The sequence below is a fragment of the Cupressus sempervirens genome, chromosome 3, assembly GCF_028749045.1.
Source record: "Cupressus sempervirens isolate cs-2001-9-10 chromosome 3, ASM2874904v1, whole genome shotgun sequence".
In the NCBI taxonomy this organism is placed as follows: Eukaryota; Viridiplantae; Streptophyta; class Pinopsida; order Cupressales; family Cupressaceae; genus Cupressus; species Cupressus sempervirens.
Genome location: NC_143120.1, coordinates 259,136,544 through 259,151,885, shown reverse-complemented (window position 1 = coordinate 259,151,885; position 15,342 = coordinate 259,136,544). Strand labels below are relative to the sequence as shown.

The 15,342-nt window shown below is 34.2% G+C and overlaps 1 protein-coding gene across 1 annotated transcript; it reads left to right on the top strand.

The window, feature by feature from the left end:
- Positions 1-8,519: 8,519 nt before the first annotated feature.
- LOC149565879 (uncharacterized) lies at positions 8,520-12,063 on the top strand. The gene is made up of 6 exons (XM_089817289.1): positions 8,520-8,756; positions 10,659-10,811; positions 10,989-11,081; positions 11,253-11,384; positions 11,502-11,591; positions 11,778-12,063. The coding sequence occupies exons 1-6, from the start codon at positions 8,648-8,650 to the stop codon at positions 11,858-11,860; spliced, it is 660 nt and encodes a 219-aa protein (XP_089673415.1). The 5' UTR covers positions 8,520-8,647; the 3' UTR covers positions 11,861-12,063.
- The last annotated feature ends 3,279 nt before the right edge of the window (positions 12,064-15,342 follow it).

Here is a 15,342-nt window from a genome sequence, read left to right as displayed (position 1 = left end):
TTCTCCTTCAATTTTTGATTTTCCTCCATCAATATTTTCTTCACTTGATCATGCACGTCCTTCATTGATTGAACAAAGTCTTCAACTTGCCCACTAATTTTGTCTTGTGAAGGTAGGTCCCTTAACTCCATTATGCCTCTTAGGTGAGTACCATATACTACTTGAAAAAGACTTAACCCTAATGTCTTACTCTTGTTATCATTGTATGCAAATTTAGCTTACGAAATGACTTCCTCCCAACTTTGCCCATACTCTTTAGTGAGGCACCTTAATAGGTTGCACAAGGCCTTGTTTATCAATTTTGTCTAACCATAAATTTGAGGATGGTAGGTAGACCTATGTGCTAGGTTTTTTCCAAGCCTCTTCCATAGGGTCTTCCAAAATTTTCCCATAAACTTGACATCTCTATCAGTCACTATGCTCCTTGGAAAGCCATGTATCCTAACCACCTCTCTAAAGAATAGGTTGGCAACATTACTTCCATCATGTGTTGTCTTGCATGGTATGAAATGGCTCATTTTACTAAACTTTTCTACTACCACAAATACACTATCCATCCATGTCCTAGTCCTTGGTAATCCCACTATGAAGTCCATGCTGATGTATTCCCATGGCTATTAAGAATATAGAGAGGTTGGTAGTGCCCTGCATGTGATGAAGTTCCCTTTGCCTTCTAACATATTCTACATTTCTCCACATACCTCCTAACATATCTTTACATTTTGGGCCAATAGTAAAATCTCTCCACTAGGTCTAAAGTCTTGTTAAGACCAAAGTGGCCACTTGTGCTCCCATTGTGTTTCTCCTATATGATATTTTTCCTCATGGATCCTCTTGGGATGCACAAGTATCGACCTTTGAATAAAAATCCATTCTGCAAGGTATATTCATCAAAATCACTATGGAAATGATTAGAAAAGTTAGTACATACCTTGTAAGCCTCTGAGAAATCAGTGTCCTCCTCATATAGATCTTTGAATCCATCCAAGACAATGCTCTGCAACTTGACTTCTTGCATTGTCAGCAACCTCCTGCTCAAAGAATCTTCCACCTTATTGTTTGTCCCCTTCTTTTGCTTGATAGTGAAAGTGTAGGACTACAAGAACTTCATCCACTTGATGTGTCTCAGACTTAGCTTTTCCTATGAGTTAATGAAACTCACAGCTTGGTTATCTATAAAGACAACAAACTCCTTAGGTAGGAGGTAATGCCTCTACTTCTTGAGGTCTTGGACAAGTGTACAGAGCTCTAGGTCATATGTTGAGTACCTTATCTTGGCTTCATTAAGCCTCTCACTAAAAAATGCTACTGGTCTACCCTCTTGGCTCAAAATTGCCCCAACTACTATGTTGCTAGCATCACACTCCACCACAAATGACTTCACAAAACTAGGTAGAACCAAGATAGGTTGGGTTGCCACCTCTTTCTTCAATCTCTTAAAACTTTGATCTATACACTTGGTCCACATGAATTTGGTTTTCATGCCCCCTTTAATGGTATCCATCATAGGTGCACAATTTTCACTAAAACTTCTTACAAACTTTCTATAAAACTATGCTAGGCCATGGAAACTCTTGACCTCAGTAGTAGACCTAGGGGTAAGCCAACTCAAAAACAACCTCTACCTTGTCTTTTTCCATGTTAAGACTTCCTTGGGATACTACAAACCCCAAATACACTAGTTCCTCTTTTATGGACTCACTCCTTTCCAAGTTTACTATCAATGTTTCCTCTTGGAGATTTCTCAACACTAATTCTAGGTGTTTCATATGTTCCTCCTTGGTCTTACTGACAACAACAAATACCCCTATGTAGTCTTTCAAGACCTCATTCATGACTCTCATGAAGGTAATTGGTGCATTGGTAAGACCAAATGGCATTACCAACCACTCATAAAGACCCTTAGTAGTCTTAAATGCAAACTTCCACTCATCCCCTTCTTTCATCCTAATTTGATAATATCCATTTTTAAGATCAATTTTGGAGAAGTACCTAGCTCTACCTAGACAGTGCATCAAGTCTTTTATCCTAGGAATAGGAAATCTGTACCTAATTATGATTGTATTAATTTCTCTAAAATTAGTACACATTCTCCACTTACCTCCCTTTTTGGGTACTATAACCATTGGTACGACACATGGATTGATGCTCTTCCTAATCATCCCTTGATCAAGAAGCTCTTGAACTTTCCTTGCAACCTCCTTGTTCTGCTCTGGAGTCATCTTGTATGGAAATTTACTTGGTATGATGCTCCTAGTATGAATTCAATTTGATGACTTATGGCTCTCTTAGGTGGTAGGGTTGGTGGTGCTCCATCATAGATGATACCTTTGAACTTATCCAATAGGTGGTATACCTCTGCAGGAATAGGTGCTTGTGAAGTTCTCTTCTCTTCCTTGGGTTTCACCACAATAGCATATCCAATTCCATCACTTTCCTTCAAGTCATTGAGGAACTCTTTCCCACTCATGATCAATCATTTTCTAGCCTTCAATTTTGACCATAACTAACCAAGTTTCCAAAATTTCACAAAATGTTGCTAAGCAACTTTGCAAAATTGAAAAGTTGTCAATGCAAATTTTTGACAACTTGTGCAATTTTTCTCATTAGACCTCCAAACTTGGCCAATTTGTTCCCAAACCTCCTAAAATGAACTTAGTACACCCAATGACCCCTCTAACACACTTTGTGCCCCTTCTTGAAGCATTTTTCCACCTAGAGTGACTTTTGAGCAATCTTTCCTATCAAGACCTAATTGACAAGATTTGATTCCCATTCCACATCCTACCTATTCAATCCATGTAAACTCCCCTTGGAACTTTATAGCTAGTCCTTACTACCCTAATGGTTGGTTAGACCATCTACAAACCAAAATTTTAGATTAGAACTTTACCTTACCCTAGGTGCTCCTGCACGATGATTGGAATAGGTATAAGGACAAAAGGTAATGTTTTTCAATTGAATCCTATTAAGACAACTTGTTTGGTTACTAAAGTGGATGACACTTGGTTGTGGCATAAGAGATTCTATCATATAGAATTTGATAAATCCGTGAAGGTTAGTACTACAAATGTAGTAAGAGCTCTACCTAAGATTGTGAAGCCCTCTAACATGGTTTGCAAGGAATGTGTGATGGATAAACATAAGAAGAACTCTTTTCTAAGAAATGCATTCACTACATTAAGGAAATTGGAGATTGTGCACACAGACTTATGTGGTCCTACAAGAACAAGAGAATTTTATGTTGAAAGGAACTTTATTGTTTTCATTGATGACTTGACAAGGATGATATTGGTAGAATTTCTTAGAGAAAAATCTAAATCTTTTGAGAAATTCAAGTTATTCAAGACTAGAGTAGAAAATGAATTAGGATTGAAGATAGAATGTTTAACATTAGATAGTGAAGGAGAATTTACATCAAATCAATTTAACAATTTTTGTGAAGACAATGAAATTAAAAGGAAACTTTTAGCTCCTAAAACACCATAATAGAATGGGGTAACAAAAAAAAGGAACATTTTAGTAAGTAAAGAAGCTAAAGCTATGATGCTTGAAGGAAATGTATCGCATACCTATTGGAGAGAAGCAGAATATGTAGCAATAAAAAACAATTGTATTTAAATCATTTTGATGAAGTAGATGTTGAAGGATATAGGTATTGAATTTATAGAACTTATGATCATTAATTGTGACAACACAAGTATATTAGGCATGTTAAGGAATCTAGTTTTAGAATCAAAGACTAAACACATTGCTATAAAGTATCACATTTTGAGAGAGAAGGTAGCAGAAGAGAAAATCATATTGGAGTATAAAGGAATAAATAGTAGACATCTTAACATAAAAAATGGATAAGGATACTTTTGAGTACCTCAGAGGCATGCTTGGGGTAATTCCCTAACCTAATTTAGTGTAGTTATGCAAGATTACATTAGTTCACCATTGTTCAAAGAACTTTTCATACATCTAGATTGAATGCTTGGTGACGCTCCTATGGGGGAGTAGTCACTTTGAGTTAAGTTATTGGAGAAATCTTGGGCAATGATTTGTATAAAAGTGCATGTTAGCACTTGGAATTTCTACAAATTATTTTGGAGATGATTTTACTAATTAGGGCACTTTAGATTCTTAGATTGAAGCATAATGACACCTTTTTCATTGATGTCAATAGGGGAGAGTAATACCTGAAAAACTCTAATTCATAAGTAGATTGATGCATATCAATGAGACAGGTATTCAAATTTGGCATTTATGTTTATTCATCATATGTTGCCATCAATACCAAAGGGGGAGATTGTTAGCATGAATATTGTGTGTATTCCAAAGACCAAAGGAAGAAATTGTTAACATATTTGGAGAGATTATTGAGCAGTTGGAACTTGGATTGATTAATTACGTGTTGTATTAATGACTTGGTTTTTCATCCATGTCAACAATTATGCCTTTAGGTTTATGTCAGGATATGTTGGTGTATGTCATAGAGACATATTTGAGCAATGAGGATAGATTATGAAGAGTTAATATATATGGGCTTAGAGTCATGTTTGTGGATGATCATAGATTCTATAAATATGTTTGTAGAAAGTTATTTGAATGATTTAATGAGTTACAATGAATTTGTGAAGAATGGTTGTAGACCAATATAAAGGAAATAGTTTGCTGGTAAATTAATTGTATATATTAAGCAAGAAGGAATTCAGTTAAGTGAGCTTGGATAGTGATTGAAGACATGTTTGTGATGATATGTTCTAGGTAGCTGATTCTAAAGATTATTTTGTAAAGGCCACTGAAGTATAATGTTTGATATATTTACTGTCAACTGACTTTTTGATTGGAATCTTTTGGGATGTGTAAATATAATGTAACATGCATTGCAATATCTTAATGAGGTTCTATATTATTGATTGTACATTGGGGAAGCCTTGAGATTGACTCAATTAGTTATTAGGACAAGTATAAAGGAAAGGTTGTTTCCTTGGTTGTAAGTGTCATGTCATATGTGATTGTATTGATGCTAAGAATGTGAATTTGAATAAAGAAGAATAATAAATGATGTTGAGATTGTATTGAGAACTTCAAAGGAATTTTATTGGAAAAAAAGGTTTTTATATTGACTAGTTCACACTTGGGATATGTTATCCTAGACATATATTTTGTGTAATGTTTCTAAAGAAATTTGGGCAATGGGTTTAGTTGTCTTCTCCTTGGCTCCTAACAAGGTTGGAATAGCTCCTAATAGGTTTAGAATCTTCTAGCAAGGATTCAAATTCTCCTAATAGGGACTCACGTGTAATGATTATATGTAATTGGCTCCTAACAGGGTCACATCCTCTTACAAGGAATTTTTATATTAGTACATCAACTTGTGGGCATCATTCCCACTAGGGTCTTCCCTCTAATCAAGGGTTTCCCTAGTTAACAAATCTTGTGTTATTATGCATATTTCATATGTTATGGTTGTTGTGTATATTGGTTATTGGAAGTTGATTTAATAAGGTTAATTTGAGTTTTATTAAGAACACAACTAATTTATACTCGTCCCCCCTGCCTTATGTTGGTGGACTTTTTTTTTAAATAGTTTGTTGGGAAGATAGTATCTCAATCTTGTAAACATATAAGATTCTTGTTTATAAATGAGAGTGGGGGTTATAAAGAGTGTATCTCATTGCGACATTTAAGTGAATGCCTTCCTAAATAGATTCAAGGTCAACATTCTCAGAAGCCACATTTTATTTATATTTTTGTTATTATAAAATTTTGATAATTTATATGTTAGGTCACAAATATAACTAAGGATGTTTTGTTACCTTTACTTTCGCTAGAAGGTAACCCTATTTTATGAGGGTGTTGTAGTATAGATATATATTGTAACGCATTCTAAGAGTTTGATGCCTATTGAGTTACCTCTAGATCTTTGTTGGTGATACTACCATGAGAAGCTTGTTTTGTAAGTATATTCTAATTTGTTGTTGATTTCCAAATAATGTATTGGACATATTTTGAAGCATGGTGGTTTTCTTCTGAAATGATATTTCCCATGTAAATCATTGTGTTGTGATGTGAATTCTATTTGTGTTTATTTATATTAAGTTTTGATAACCATTGTAAATGTACATAAATTTTGCATAACCCTCCTCTCAATGTTAGTGTTGGAAATTTTTTTGCTATCTTAACTTCCAACTATCTAATTCCTCTTATAAGTTATGATAACATATTTTTTAAGGTGTTTGAATTATTTTGCTTAAGCCTAATTAACTCACTTCACTTGGTGTTTACTAAACCAATGGCTTTCAATGGGGGCTTGTCTCTCCCATATGGGAAGTCCCACTAAGAATTATCCTTTTTGTGAACAAATTGAATCTCTTAGTTGCATCTTTTTGTTCTATCTTTGACCTTAAGATGCTTGGAATTGGATTAATGGATTTTTCAAGCCTTTTACCCCTTTCCCATGGCACATGGTCCTTCTCATGAGTTGGCCTTGGCTCCATCTCAAGTTTATGTAGACATGACACACTACTAGGGTGGAGATTTCAGAGTATTCATAAGATAGTTCAATGTTGGTTATGTTTCTTTCTTGTATACAATTTATTGTTCTCTAATCTATGGATTGAATGATTAGAGTTGGGATGTTATGTCGTATAAATTAGACATTTCTTTCATTGCATTCTAGATCCATGCTTATTCACTTTGGTTTGTATATGTTTCTAGGTTACAAGTATAATTGCCACAAACAATGTCATTTCTTCATCTTCTTCTTTTGTTTTTAATTCTTTCTTTTGACTTCGCTTTATATTTTATTGATCTTTTTCTTTAATTTATTTTTGGAGAAAATGATGTAGGAGTTTTTAGTGTTTTTAAAGTTGTTTTTGAAAGTTATTTTTAATAACTTCAAGATCTTAATTCCAATTTGGAAGGTTAGTTGATAGTTCATCTTATCTTACGGAAAATTCAGCTTTTTAGGAGTTATTTTATTTTTAATATGGAAAAACACTAATATTGTGAAAAAACTACCCAGAAAAGTAACATTCAAATTTGTACTTAAACTGGTGTTTTCTTTCATTGTAGCAACAAAGAATTTGGAAGAATAATGATTGAAGAGTGGAATTGTGAAAAGCTTTTGTGTTTTTTTGCGCTTTTAAGTTTTTCTTAATTGTCAAATGAATTTATTGCATCATGAAAGGGGTCTTGACATGTGAATGTGATGCTATATCTTGTGTTCCTTAATCCATTGAATCTAAATTGATTTTAAACACATTTAGGAGACTTGTTATGACAAAGTGTTAAAGTGTCCTAAAGATATCAAAATGAAAAGAGTTGTAGTTGAATGTGTTCTCAATTTGAGATGCACCTTATCTAATCTTAATTTTTTAGATACTCATAGTGGCTTGAATTTAAAGTAATAAATAAATGATGTATTAGTGCTTTGGAACTTATCTTAAAATGATCAATCTTAAGTAATTAATGCAAACATTATTACTCAAGCTATAATTTAAGAATTGAACACACAAAGTATAAACAAAGACAAATGATACTACACTAGTTATTCGCTGAAGACATGAAATCACAATATTCTTAGTTTAAAATAATATAATACAATGTAAACAATTTATGCAATGTAATTACACACTAAATTAACCTATTCATCAAGAAAATCGAAATAAATTCAAAAGAAAAAATAGAAAAAAATAATATACAATAAATTACTTACACATGTTATTGAACTCTAATCATATTAAAAAATAAACAAATATACATTCCATGTTAAATAAAATATATTTCTTTAAGACCGATGTGTTGCAAAGCTTTGATTGCTTCAAAGATACCAACTTTTTGTTTTTAGCATCTCGTGGTCCACTTTTTTGCACATAAAACCTGTTTAGATAATATAATAAAATAATAATAATAATAATACCATAACTTTCAATAGAGAATTATGTAAAAAAAACCAAAATTTTAATTAAAACAAAACAAAAAGGCAACAAGCTCCAAACACATTAAAATAAAATAAACAAAAATTCTATAATTGTCAGGTACAAAACTTATTCAAATGCAATATGCGTGCTGGAAACTGATATTATTTTTTCCTAACGACTTTGACAAATTCATATCGTAATTCAACGTTAAGTTACGTGTTTCAGAAGCTAAATACACACATTGTGCATAATAAATTAATTTTCCCTCAAGTTTTCAAAAGAACCTTCCAATAATATGTCACAGCGTTTACCATGTCCCACTTCATACTTATGGAGATTGAAACAGGAAAATCTATTGAACTTGGACAAATTATAACATGAATAATCTATGTAGGATGACATAGGCGAAAAATCAAAAATTTCAACTCATTATTCTCGTTTACCTCTTTTCACATCTGTGGAAGGAAAATGAAGCCTCCTTGTCTTGTCATACTGAATATGAAATTGGGAAGGCTGACAAGTTCATATCTTCTAGAGACCATTTGTTTTTCCATGGCTCTATCCAAAGTCCTAAGTCACTTGCAACATGATATCACCAAGAGATTTTATTTAACTGTAGCTTGGACTTTGAAATTTGCAGCAGGTAGAGAAAACTAATATAAAGCTCATCACAGATATTCAGACTCATTACTACATTCTGCAACTGTTTTCTCAGAAGCTAACAATTTTGCAGAATGAAGAACTATTTGTTTGTAATTCTCTTGGTTACCATCCCCACAATTCAAGTCACTTTTGCCTTAAACTTGGATGACATATTGCCCCCTTTGCCATCATGGTTGCCAGGTATTAACTTTTAAGCTCCTCTACTCTTCCATCTACATGCTCAGGGAGCTTTCACAAGTTTTTAGTTTTGTTTCTTATAAAATTGTGTTATTTTGATGTCCAGGAGTAAATGAATTATTCAAATTGGAACATAACACGTAGTTGAAATCATGAGGGATTATGGTACCATGTTTATAGGATGTCTAATGAGCAAAAAAATTATGTGCAATCAAGCCTGGATATTGTCCTTTTAATATATGTCCTTAAAGAGACAACAATGGGTCAACTACTGTAGGCTGATTATGAAAAATACTTTTTTCACTGTAGTTGGTGCTACAGTACCTACTACAGTGAGATGGCTATGAAGGATACTATTTCACTGTAGTTGGTGTTGAAGGATCATTAATTTAAAAGGTGTGGTAAAAGCTCTCAATTAAGATGCTTTACAAAAAACCCAACAAAATCTGCAAAATAAGATTAGCAGCACCTTTGATATAAGGAAAGGAAAGGTACTTTTACAGCCAAAGATGTCTGGTAATCTGGTTTTAGCTCGACAAATAGTTGATAGTAAAATGAGACTATCACTTATTCATATCTAACTGTATTACAAACGAGACATACATATCTTACTCTTTAGAATTTGAACTTTGTATAAAATAACTATTTAAAATAGTAGGGAAACTCTTTGGCATAAAATGGAGATCCAATGTTTACACTCAGATGGTATCGTTTAGAGGATATTTTAGTATCAATTGGTAGATGTGTTACTTTTCTCCCTCTGAAGTTTTGATGCTGCTGACAGTTGCTTGAAATGAAATGAAAAGGTTTTAATGATGTAATGATGTACATAAGACCACCAGTCTAAGGGACTAAAAGGCCGTTGAGCTGCCTGCTGGAATTTTTCCAGGTGATTCCTTTTTTGTGGATATGTATTAGGAAGCTAGCCATCTTGTATAATCTTGTCTCCTCAAAAAATTCCTTCATACTGCTTATCTATAAACTACCTTTTATTAGCTGCGAAGTTGTAAATTCTGATGTTGCTACAGTTAAAAAAAACATTAAATTTTTTTTATTGAAATGGTATTTCTTGAAGTTTTTCATCCTGTTAATTAGTTATAAGTGTTATATTCGTAACTACATAAAACATCAGTTTATGTAGAATATTAGGTCCTTTCAAGCATTCACAGTAGACAGCATCTATGGTTGACTTATAATTGTAATATAAAATCTTGTTTATTTATTTATATAGAAATCACATCCACACCAGAAACTATTTATAGAAGACTGGAAATCATGGTTTTTCATATTTAAAATTCTATCTTCCTCGAGGAGAAAGTTAGAAACTCAACATTTATCCAATTAAATTCAACCCTTAAACATGTCTGCCCACTGAGATTGTGTGGGACAGATTAATCTCTATGTGAGAAGTATAATGCACATACACAAGGGCACAACAGTTGTTAGGGACACAGTATTTGTTAGAAGGGACAGGAATGTGGGTCTAATCCACAAATATGAGTTATTAAGACACAAAAGAGCATGGCATGGGTTATCTGAGAAGGCAACAGATACTGGTCACACCAGAGTATGCCCTGTGCCTCCACAAGGACTGGCACCTGGACTCATCCTTTCTTTACCATTCAGTGAACCATTGAATTACTTCAATTTGAAAATATAAACATTTAAATTTTCATTCTATTTTGATTTTGGATGGATAGGTTGCAAGGTAATGTTTTCTAATGAATAGTGTGGTCTTTAGTTGATTTGATTATGTTTTAATGCCCAAACTGTGTTTAATGAACTCCATGGACCCTTTGAAAACCCCCATTAATCTTAAAAATTAAAGCAATTTAGCAGATTTGAGATTTATAAAGAGCAAAATAGATTATTGAATCTCATTTTCTTTTGTTTAATTCAATGCAGATGTTAATGATCGCTGCAACGCTACACACTGTGGAAATGGAACGTGCCAGACAACAACTGATTATCCCTTTGTGAAATGTGTATGCAACCCTGGATGGAGACAGCCAGAGCGTTACTATGATCTTCCTTTTCGACCCTGCGTTGTTCCCAATTGTAAGTTTTGTTAAAATTTTTTAAAAAATCCCCAAAACTGAAAATCTGCACAATAATCCCTTGTTCAAATCTGCACAGGTCACAATGGTTTGAAAAAATCACAATCTTAACAATTTTAACCTTTTTAATTAATGAACAGATCTTAAAGGATGTTAATGAATGAATGATGTTGTGCAGGCACCATAGATTACGCTTGCAGTGGTGCTAGTCCACCATCTTATGCTGAGGCACCCCACCCTGACCTTCCAAAAATTTCAGAGCCATTGAATCGTAAGTACTCAATTCATTTTGATATTCTGTTCTTCAATAGGTCAATACTGATAAACAGTACTGAATTCAATTTGATGCCCTGTTCTTCAATACATAGTTTGCTTCGACACATCAATACGGTACTGCATAAGCTTATTTGGCAATGACAAATACTCTGGTTTGAATCTTCAGCATGTTCTTACAATGTGTGTGGAGCTGGGACGTGCATTCTTAAGTCCAATGTCACACGGGAATATCAGTGCAACTGCTTCAAGGGATATGGAAATATAATGGCCTGGACTTGGGGTTTCTGCTCTAAAGAATGTAAGGATTTTCTACTCATTCTAATTTCAAATTTTGTGGGGTAGTTTTTTGAGAATTTGGATTTGGAAAATAAAGATTCTAGACTTTAATTGTGATATGATTGATTAATTTTCCCAGGTGAACTCCAGAAGGACTGCTCTCGCCTTAATGTTTCAGTCAGTAGTAATGACTCAACTACTGATACATCTGCGAGTAATGGTGCTCAAGGTAAAATAACCATTTTTTATCAGTCAAAGAATAAAATTGAAGTGTGCCCATGATTTTTCTTAGTAAAACTTGGGCAAGGTCTTATTCAGTACGGTGAATTGAAACGTGATTGTTTCATGAATGTTTTCTATTATTTTTACCCTCCGTTGATAAAATTTCAACATTAATTTGCTTTGCTGTTTGCAGGGGGTTTGAAGTTTATGAAGGAAAACAGCCACTTGGTCACAGGTTCAATTCTGGCTACATTGATAGTGCTCTTGGTCAAATGATTTGACGAACCACAACATGCCTTATACTATTTATTTGTAATTTTTCCACATTAGATTGGGGGTTTGTGGATTCAGTTGATTTTTTCCACATTTGATTTGGCGTTTTTGGATTCCGTTGATTCAGTTGGAGGAGTGTATTTGTTTATTTGTATTTATCATATATGATTCAGTTTTATATAAATAAAGTATCATTTTTCATAGAAGTTATGACCACCTGTATTGTCTTGGACTATTCAATGCCTACAAGTATGGTTTTGGACTCATCAATTTAAACCAAGACAAAATAAATTTCTGCATAAAAATTCATATAACGTATGCGAAGAAGAAATTCTAAAAGTACAATCTTTCAAATGATGCGTGCTTAAAAAATTTCAAGCCAAAATTCATATTTCGGTAGTCTGGGAAGGAAAACAAAATTCAAATTTGCAGCCAATCTTCAACTACAATCACCTCGACCTTGCTGGGATATAGAGGGAGACGAAATCAAAAAAATTAACTAAGGGAGAGGACCCATTACTTGAACACTCTAACTTCGCACTTATCAAAACCTTGCGTAAAAATTTCAAATCACTTCCAATTTTTTACAGTAGGTTACTTGGTGAATCGTCTACTTATAATTAAGGTTTCAAGTCCATGTCACTCATTATGATGCCACATCAGCATGCTTTTTGCCAAGTTGTCTAAAACAGCCCAAAAAAAAAGTGAGACCAATCGTCATGCATAAAGGGTACCCACAGTTGAACAGCTGATGTGGCATCACATCATTGGTTAATTTTTATAACTCAGGGTACATCTTATTCAATTTTGGGCAGTTAGCATCACAAGTATTGGTACAATGTTGTGAAAAAAATTGGACATTAAGTCAACAAGTATAGGTATTAAGTGAACAACTTTTATCACAACTATTGGAACACATTCAAATAGTGGGTCCTATCCCCTAGTAGTGCTCGTTGGTAGGGAAGCTATTTCTTGCAAAGTTATGAATAATTAATTTAAAATAGTATTCCTTTGGAATATAGACGAGCATTTTGCAATAGTTGTTATGACATTATTATTAATTCAATGTTGAATGTGTTTAAATTAATAAATTTAGTAGTTGTCTTTGTGTTGGCATTGAATATGTGCATTGTTTTTTATCATTAATAGCAGTAAGAGGGTGCTGGTTTATGTAACAAATTAGTGTATTAATAGAACAATAATAGTACTAGAAACTTTTAGCACATAAACAACAATACACAATTTGTCTTTATTAAAAAAAAACATAAAGTTCAGAGTATCAATAGTAAAAGTACAGTCTTGCAGCAAAGTAGTAATAAAAACATAGTGTATATGCCACGTAGAGCGGTCAAGAGTTCTAAAACCAATCGGGCTTATCAAAAAATTGAAAAAAAACTATAAAACAAAAGAACTCATTTCTTCCCAACTACTTTGGCAGCAGTGTGGAAGTCCACTCTTCCTTAAGGAACAGGAAGATGTCTTTGTAGTCTTCATTTGTCTTTGACTTAGTCCCAGAGATTTTTCATGCAAAACATAGAGCGTCACTAAATAGGCATGCATCACTTTGATAGTAAACTTGCTAGAATCTTCAATTCTCCTATTAAAGTTGCCGACCTCTTTTCTCATCTCTTGAAGCATTGTTTCTTGCATCTCAATATTCTCCTTCATCTTTCCCACCTACCCACTAGGCACCCAACCACCAATATCCTTAGTTGCCTCCATAAAAGAAACTTGCACAAAAGAGGGGTTGTGTTCAAGATTTGGGATAGGGTTTTTAATCTCATAGGAAGAGGGAAAGGGGGTATTCTTGATATCAGAGGGAGGGGGGGAGTCCAAGGACTTACTCAAGGAATGGCCAAAAATTTCCTCGGCAAAATTAGCAACCGAATTATCAAAATCTGACCCTTAAGGCTTTTTTAGGGCTTGTTTACATTTCTCCTTAGCAAGTCAGTTAGACCTACAAGCCCCTAGGGTTTCAATAATGTCACTCGACTTGACAGTATAAACCTCTCTCTCGTCCTTTTTAGGGGATCTGGTGAGCTTAGTAGATTTTTCACTAGGATTAGGTGGGGACAATTCCATTTTGGGTCTTTTCTTGTCAGGTTGAGAAGGGCCAACATCAAGGGACCCAAGGGGAGTGGCAACATGCATAACAATGGGCTCATTGACTAGTGGGCTAAGCGCATGGTGAAAATTATATAGCCTAAACAGTAACCCTTGGTGCAAAATAATATTGTCCTTTTCTTTTTGGTTAGCTTCTACATTGCTTTCAATTGAATGAAGTAGGCAAAACGGAATGGAAATTATGACTTTGTGGCGCAAATGGTTCAAAAAAGGCAAGTGATAAAAGTAGTAAACAATAAACTTACCTTCAATGGTGAAGTATTTCATAATAATGTGGCAAATATCTTTCCAAACATCCAATAGATCTTCTCTGTTGTACCTAGGGATTTTTTTAGTGGCGATTAGTCGCCAATTAGCGAATATGTCCCGATCGGGCTATAGAAATTGGCGAAAAAAAACATAGTATACTAGTTGACCGGTTCACCCAGATTTTATAAAATACTCATATAGTGGTTGGAACGTTCGCCACTATTATTACGTAATTTCAGTTTGGTAGTCGGGTTCTTCGCTCATATTTCTCTTTAATGTTTACTCTTATTCGCCACGGAATTAATTGAGTGTCTCTTTCGACGATCATCATTCGCCAAATTCTCATTTTCCTATGTGAAGTTTTTATTTGTCCTAGGACCCAATTCGCCATGCATCACACACAATGGGGTCCCAAATTCCCACCCTATTCGTCGACTCGATTACTTGAAATTACGCGGGCTTCACCAAATATTAGTTCTTATCATATGTAACGGTCGACCCATTCACCAAAATGAAAACGGTTTATTTGTAGTTGTCTATTTAAGACATGAGTTTCATTATTGAAACATGTTGAAAGAAGGAGCCTTCTTCATAGTATTGCAATCAGTAGAGAACCAGAACAACTACGACTACGAGTCCATAGTATTTTATTGCAGCCTTAATTTGATGGAGATGTCACCGTCAAATTTAAATAGGAAGAGGAGTAGGACTAATGTAAGTGGAGATTTCCAAGAGAGGCCAACGAAATGCAAAAATATATTTTCATACTTTGGCGGGGGTAGACGCAATAGTGTTGGTCAAAGTAAGGAAGGTACATCATCAGAGGAGCCTGTACAATCTCAACCTACACAGGAGTCCATTCAACAAATTGGGGAGCCTAATAAATCTGGTGACGGAGTTGCAGAACCTGATATCTCTAATGAAGATGACCTTGAAGAAGAATATTCAGTAAATAACCAGTACCAGGACGAATCAATTGACTTTGGTGATGATGATGGTGCAATTAACAGTAACAGTGACACTAAAGGGAGAGGAAAATCGAAAGAAAAAATTGATCATCAGTGGGAGATGGCCAGGAGATTTAAATTTGATTGGGCAGCAAAGTATCCATT

Coding starts and splice junctions, on each gene's coding strand:
- LOC149565879 (XM_089817289.1), top strand. CDS start 8,648: ATGAAGAACTATTTGTTTGTAATTCTCTTGGTTACCATCCCCACAATT. Junction 11,385..11,501: donor GGGTTTCTGCTCTAAAGAAT/GTAAGGATTTTC, acceptor TAATTTTCCCAG/GTGAACTCCAGAAGGACTGC. Junction 11,592..11,777: donor TGCGAGTAATGGTGCTCAAG/GTAAAATAACCA, acceptor TGCTGTTTGCAG/GGGGTTTGAAGTTTATGAAG.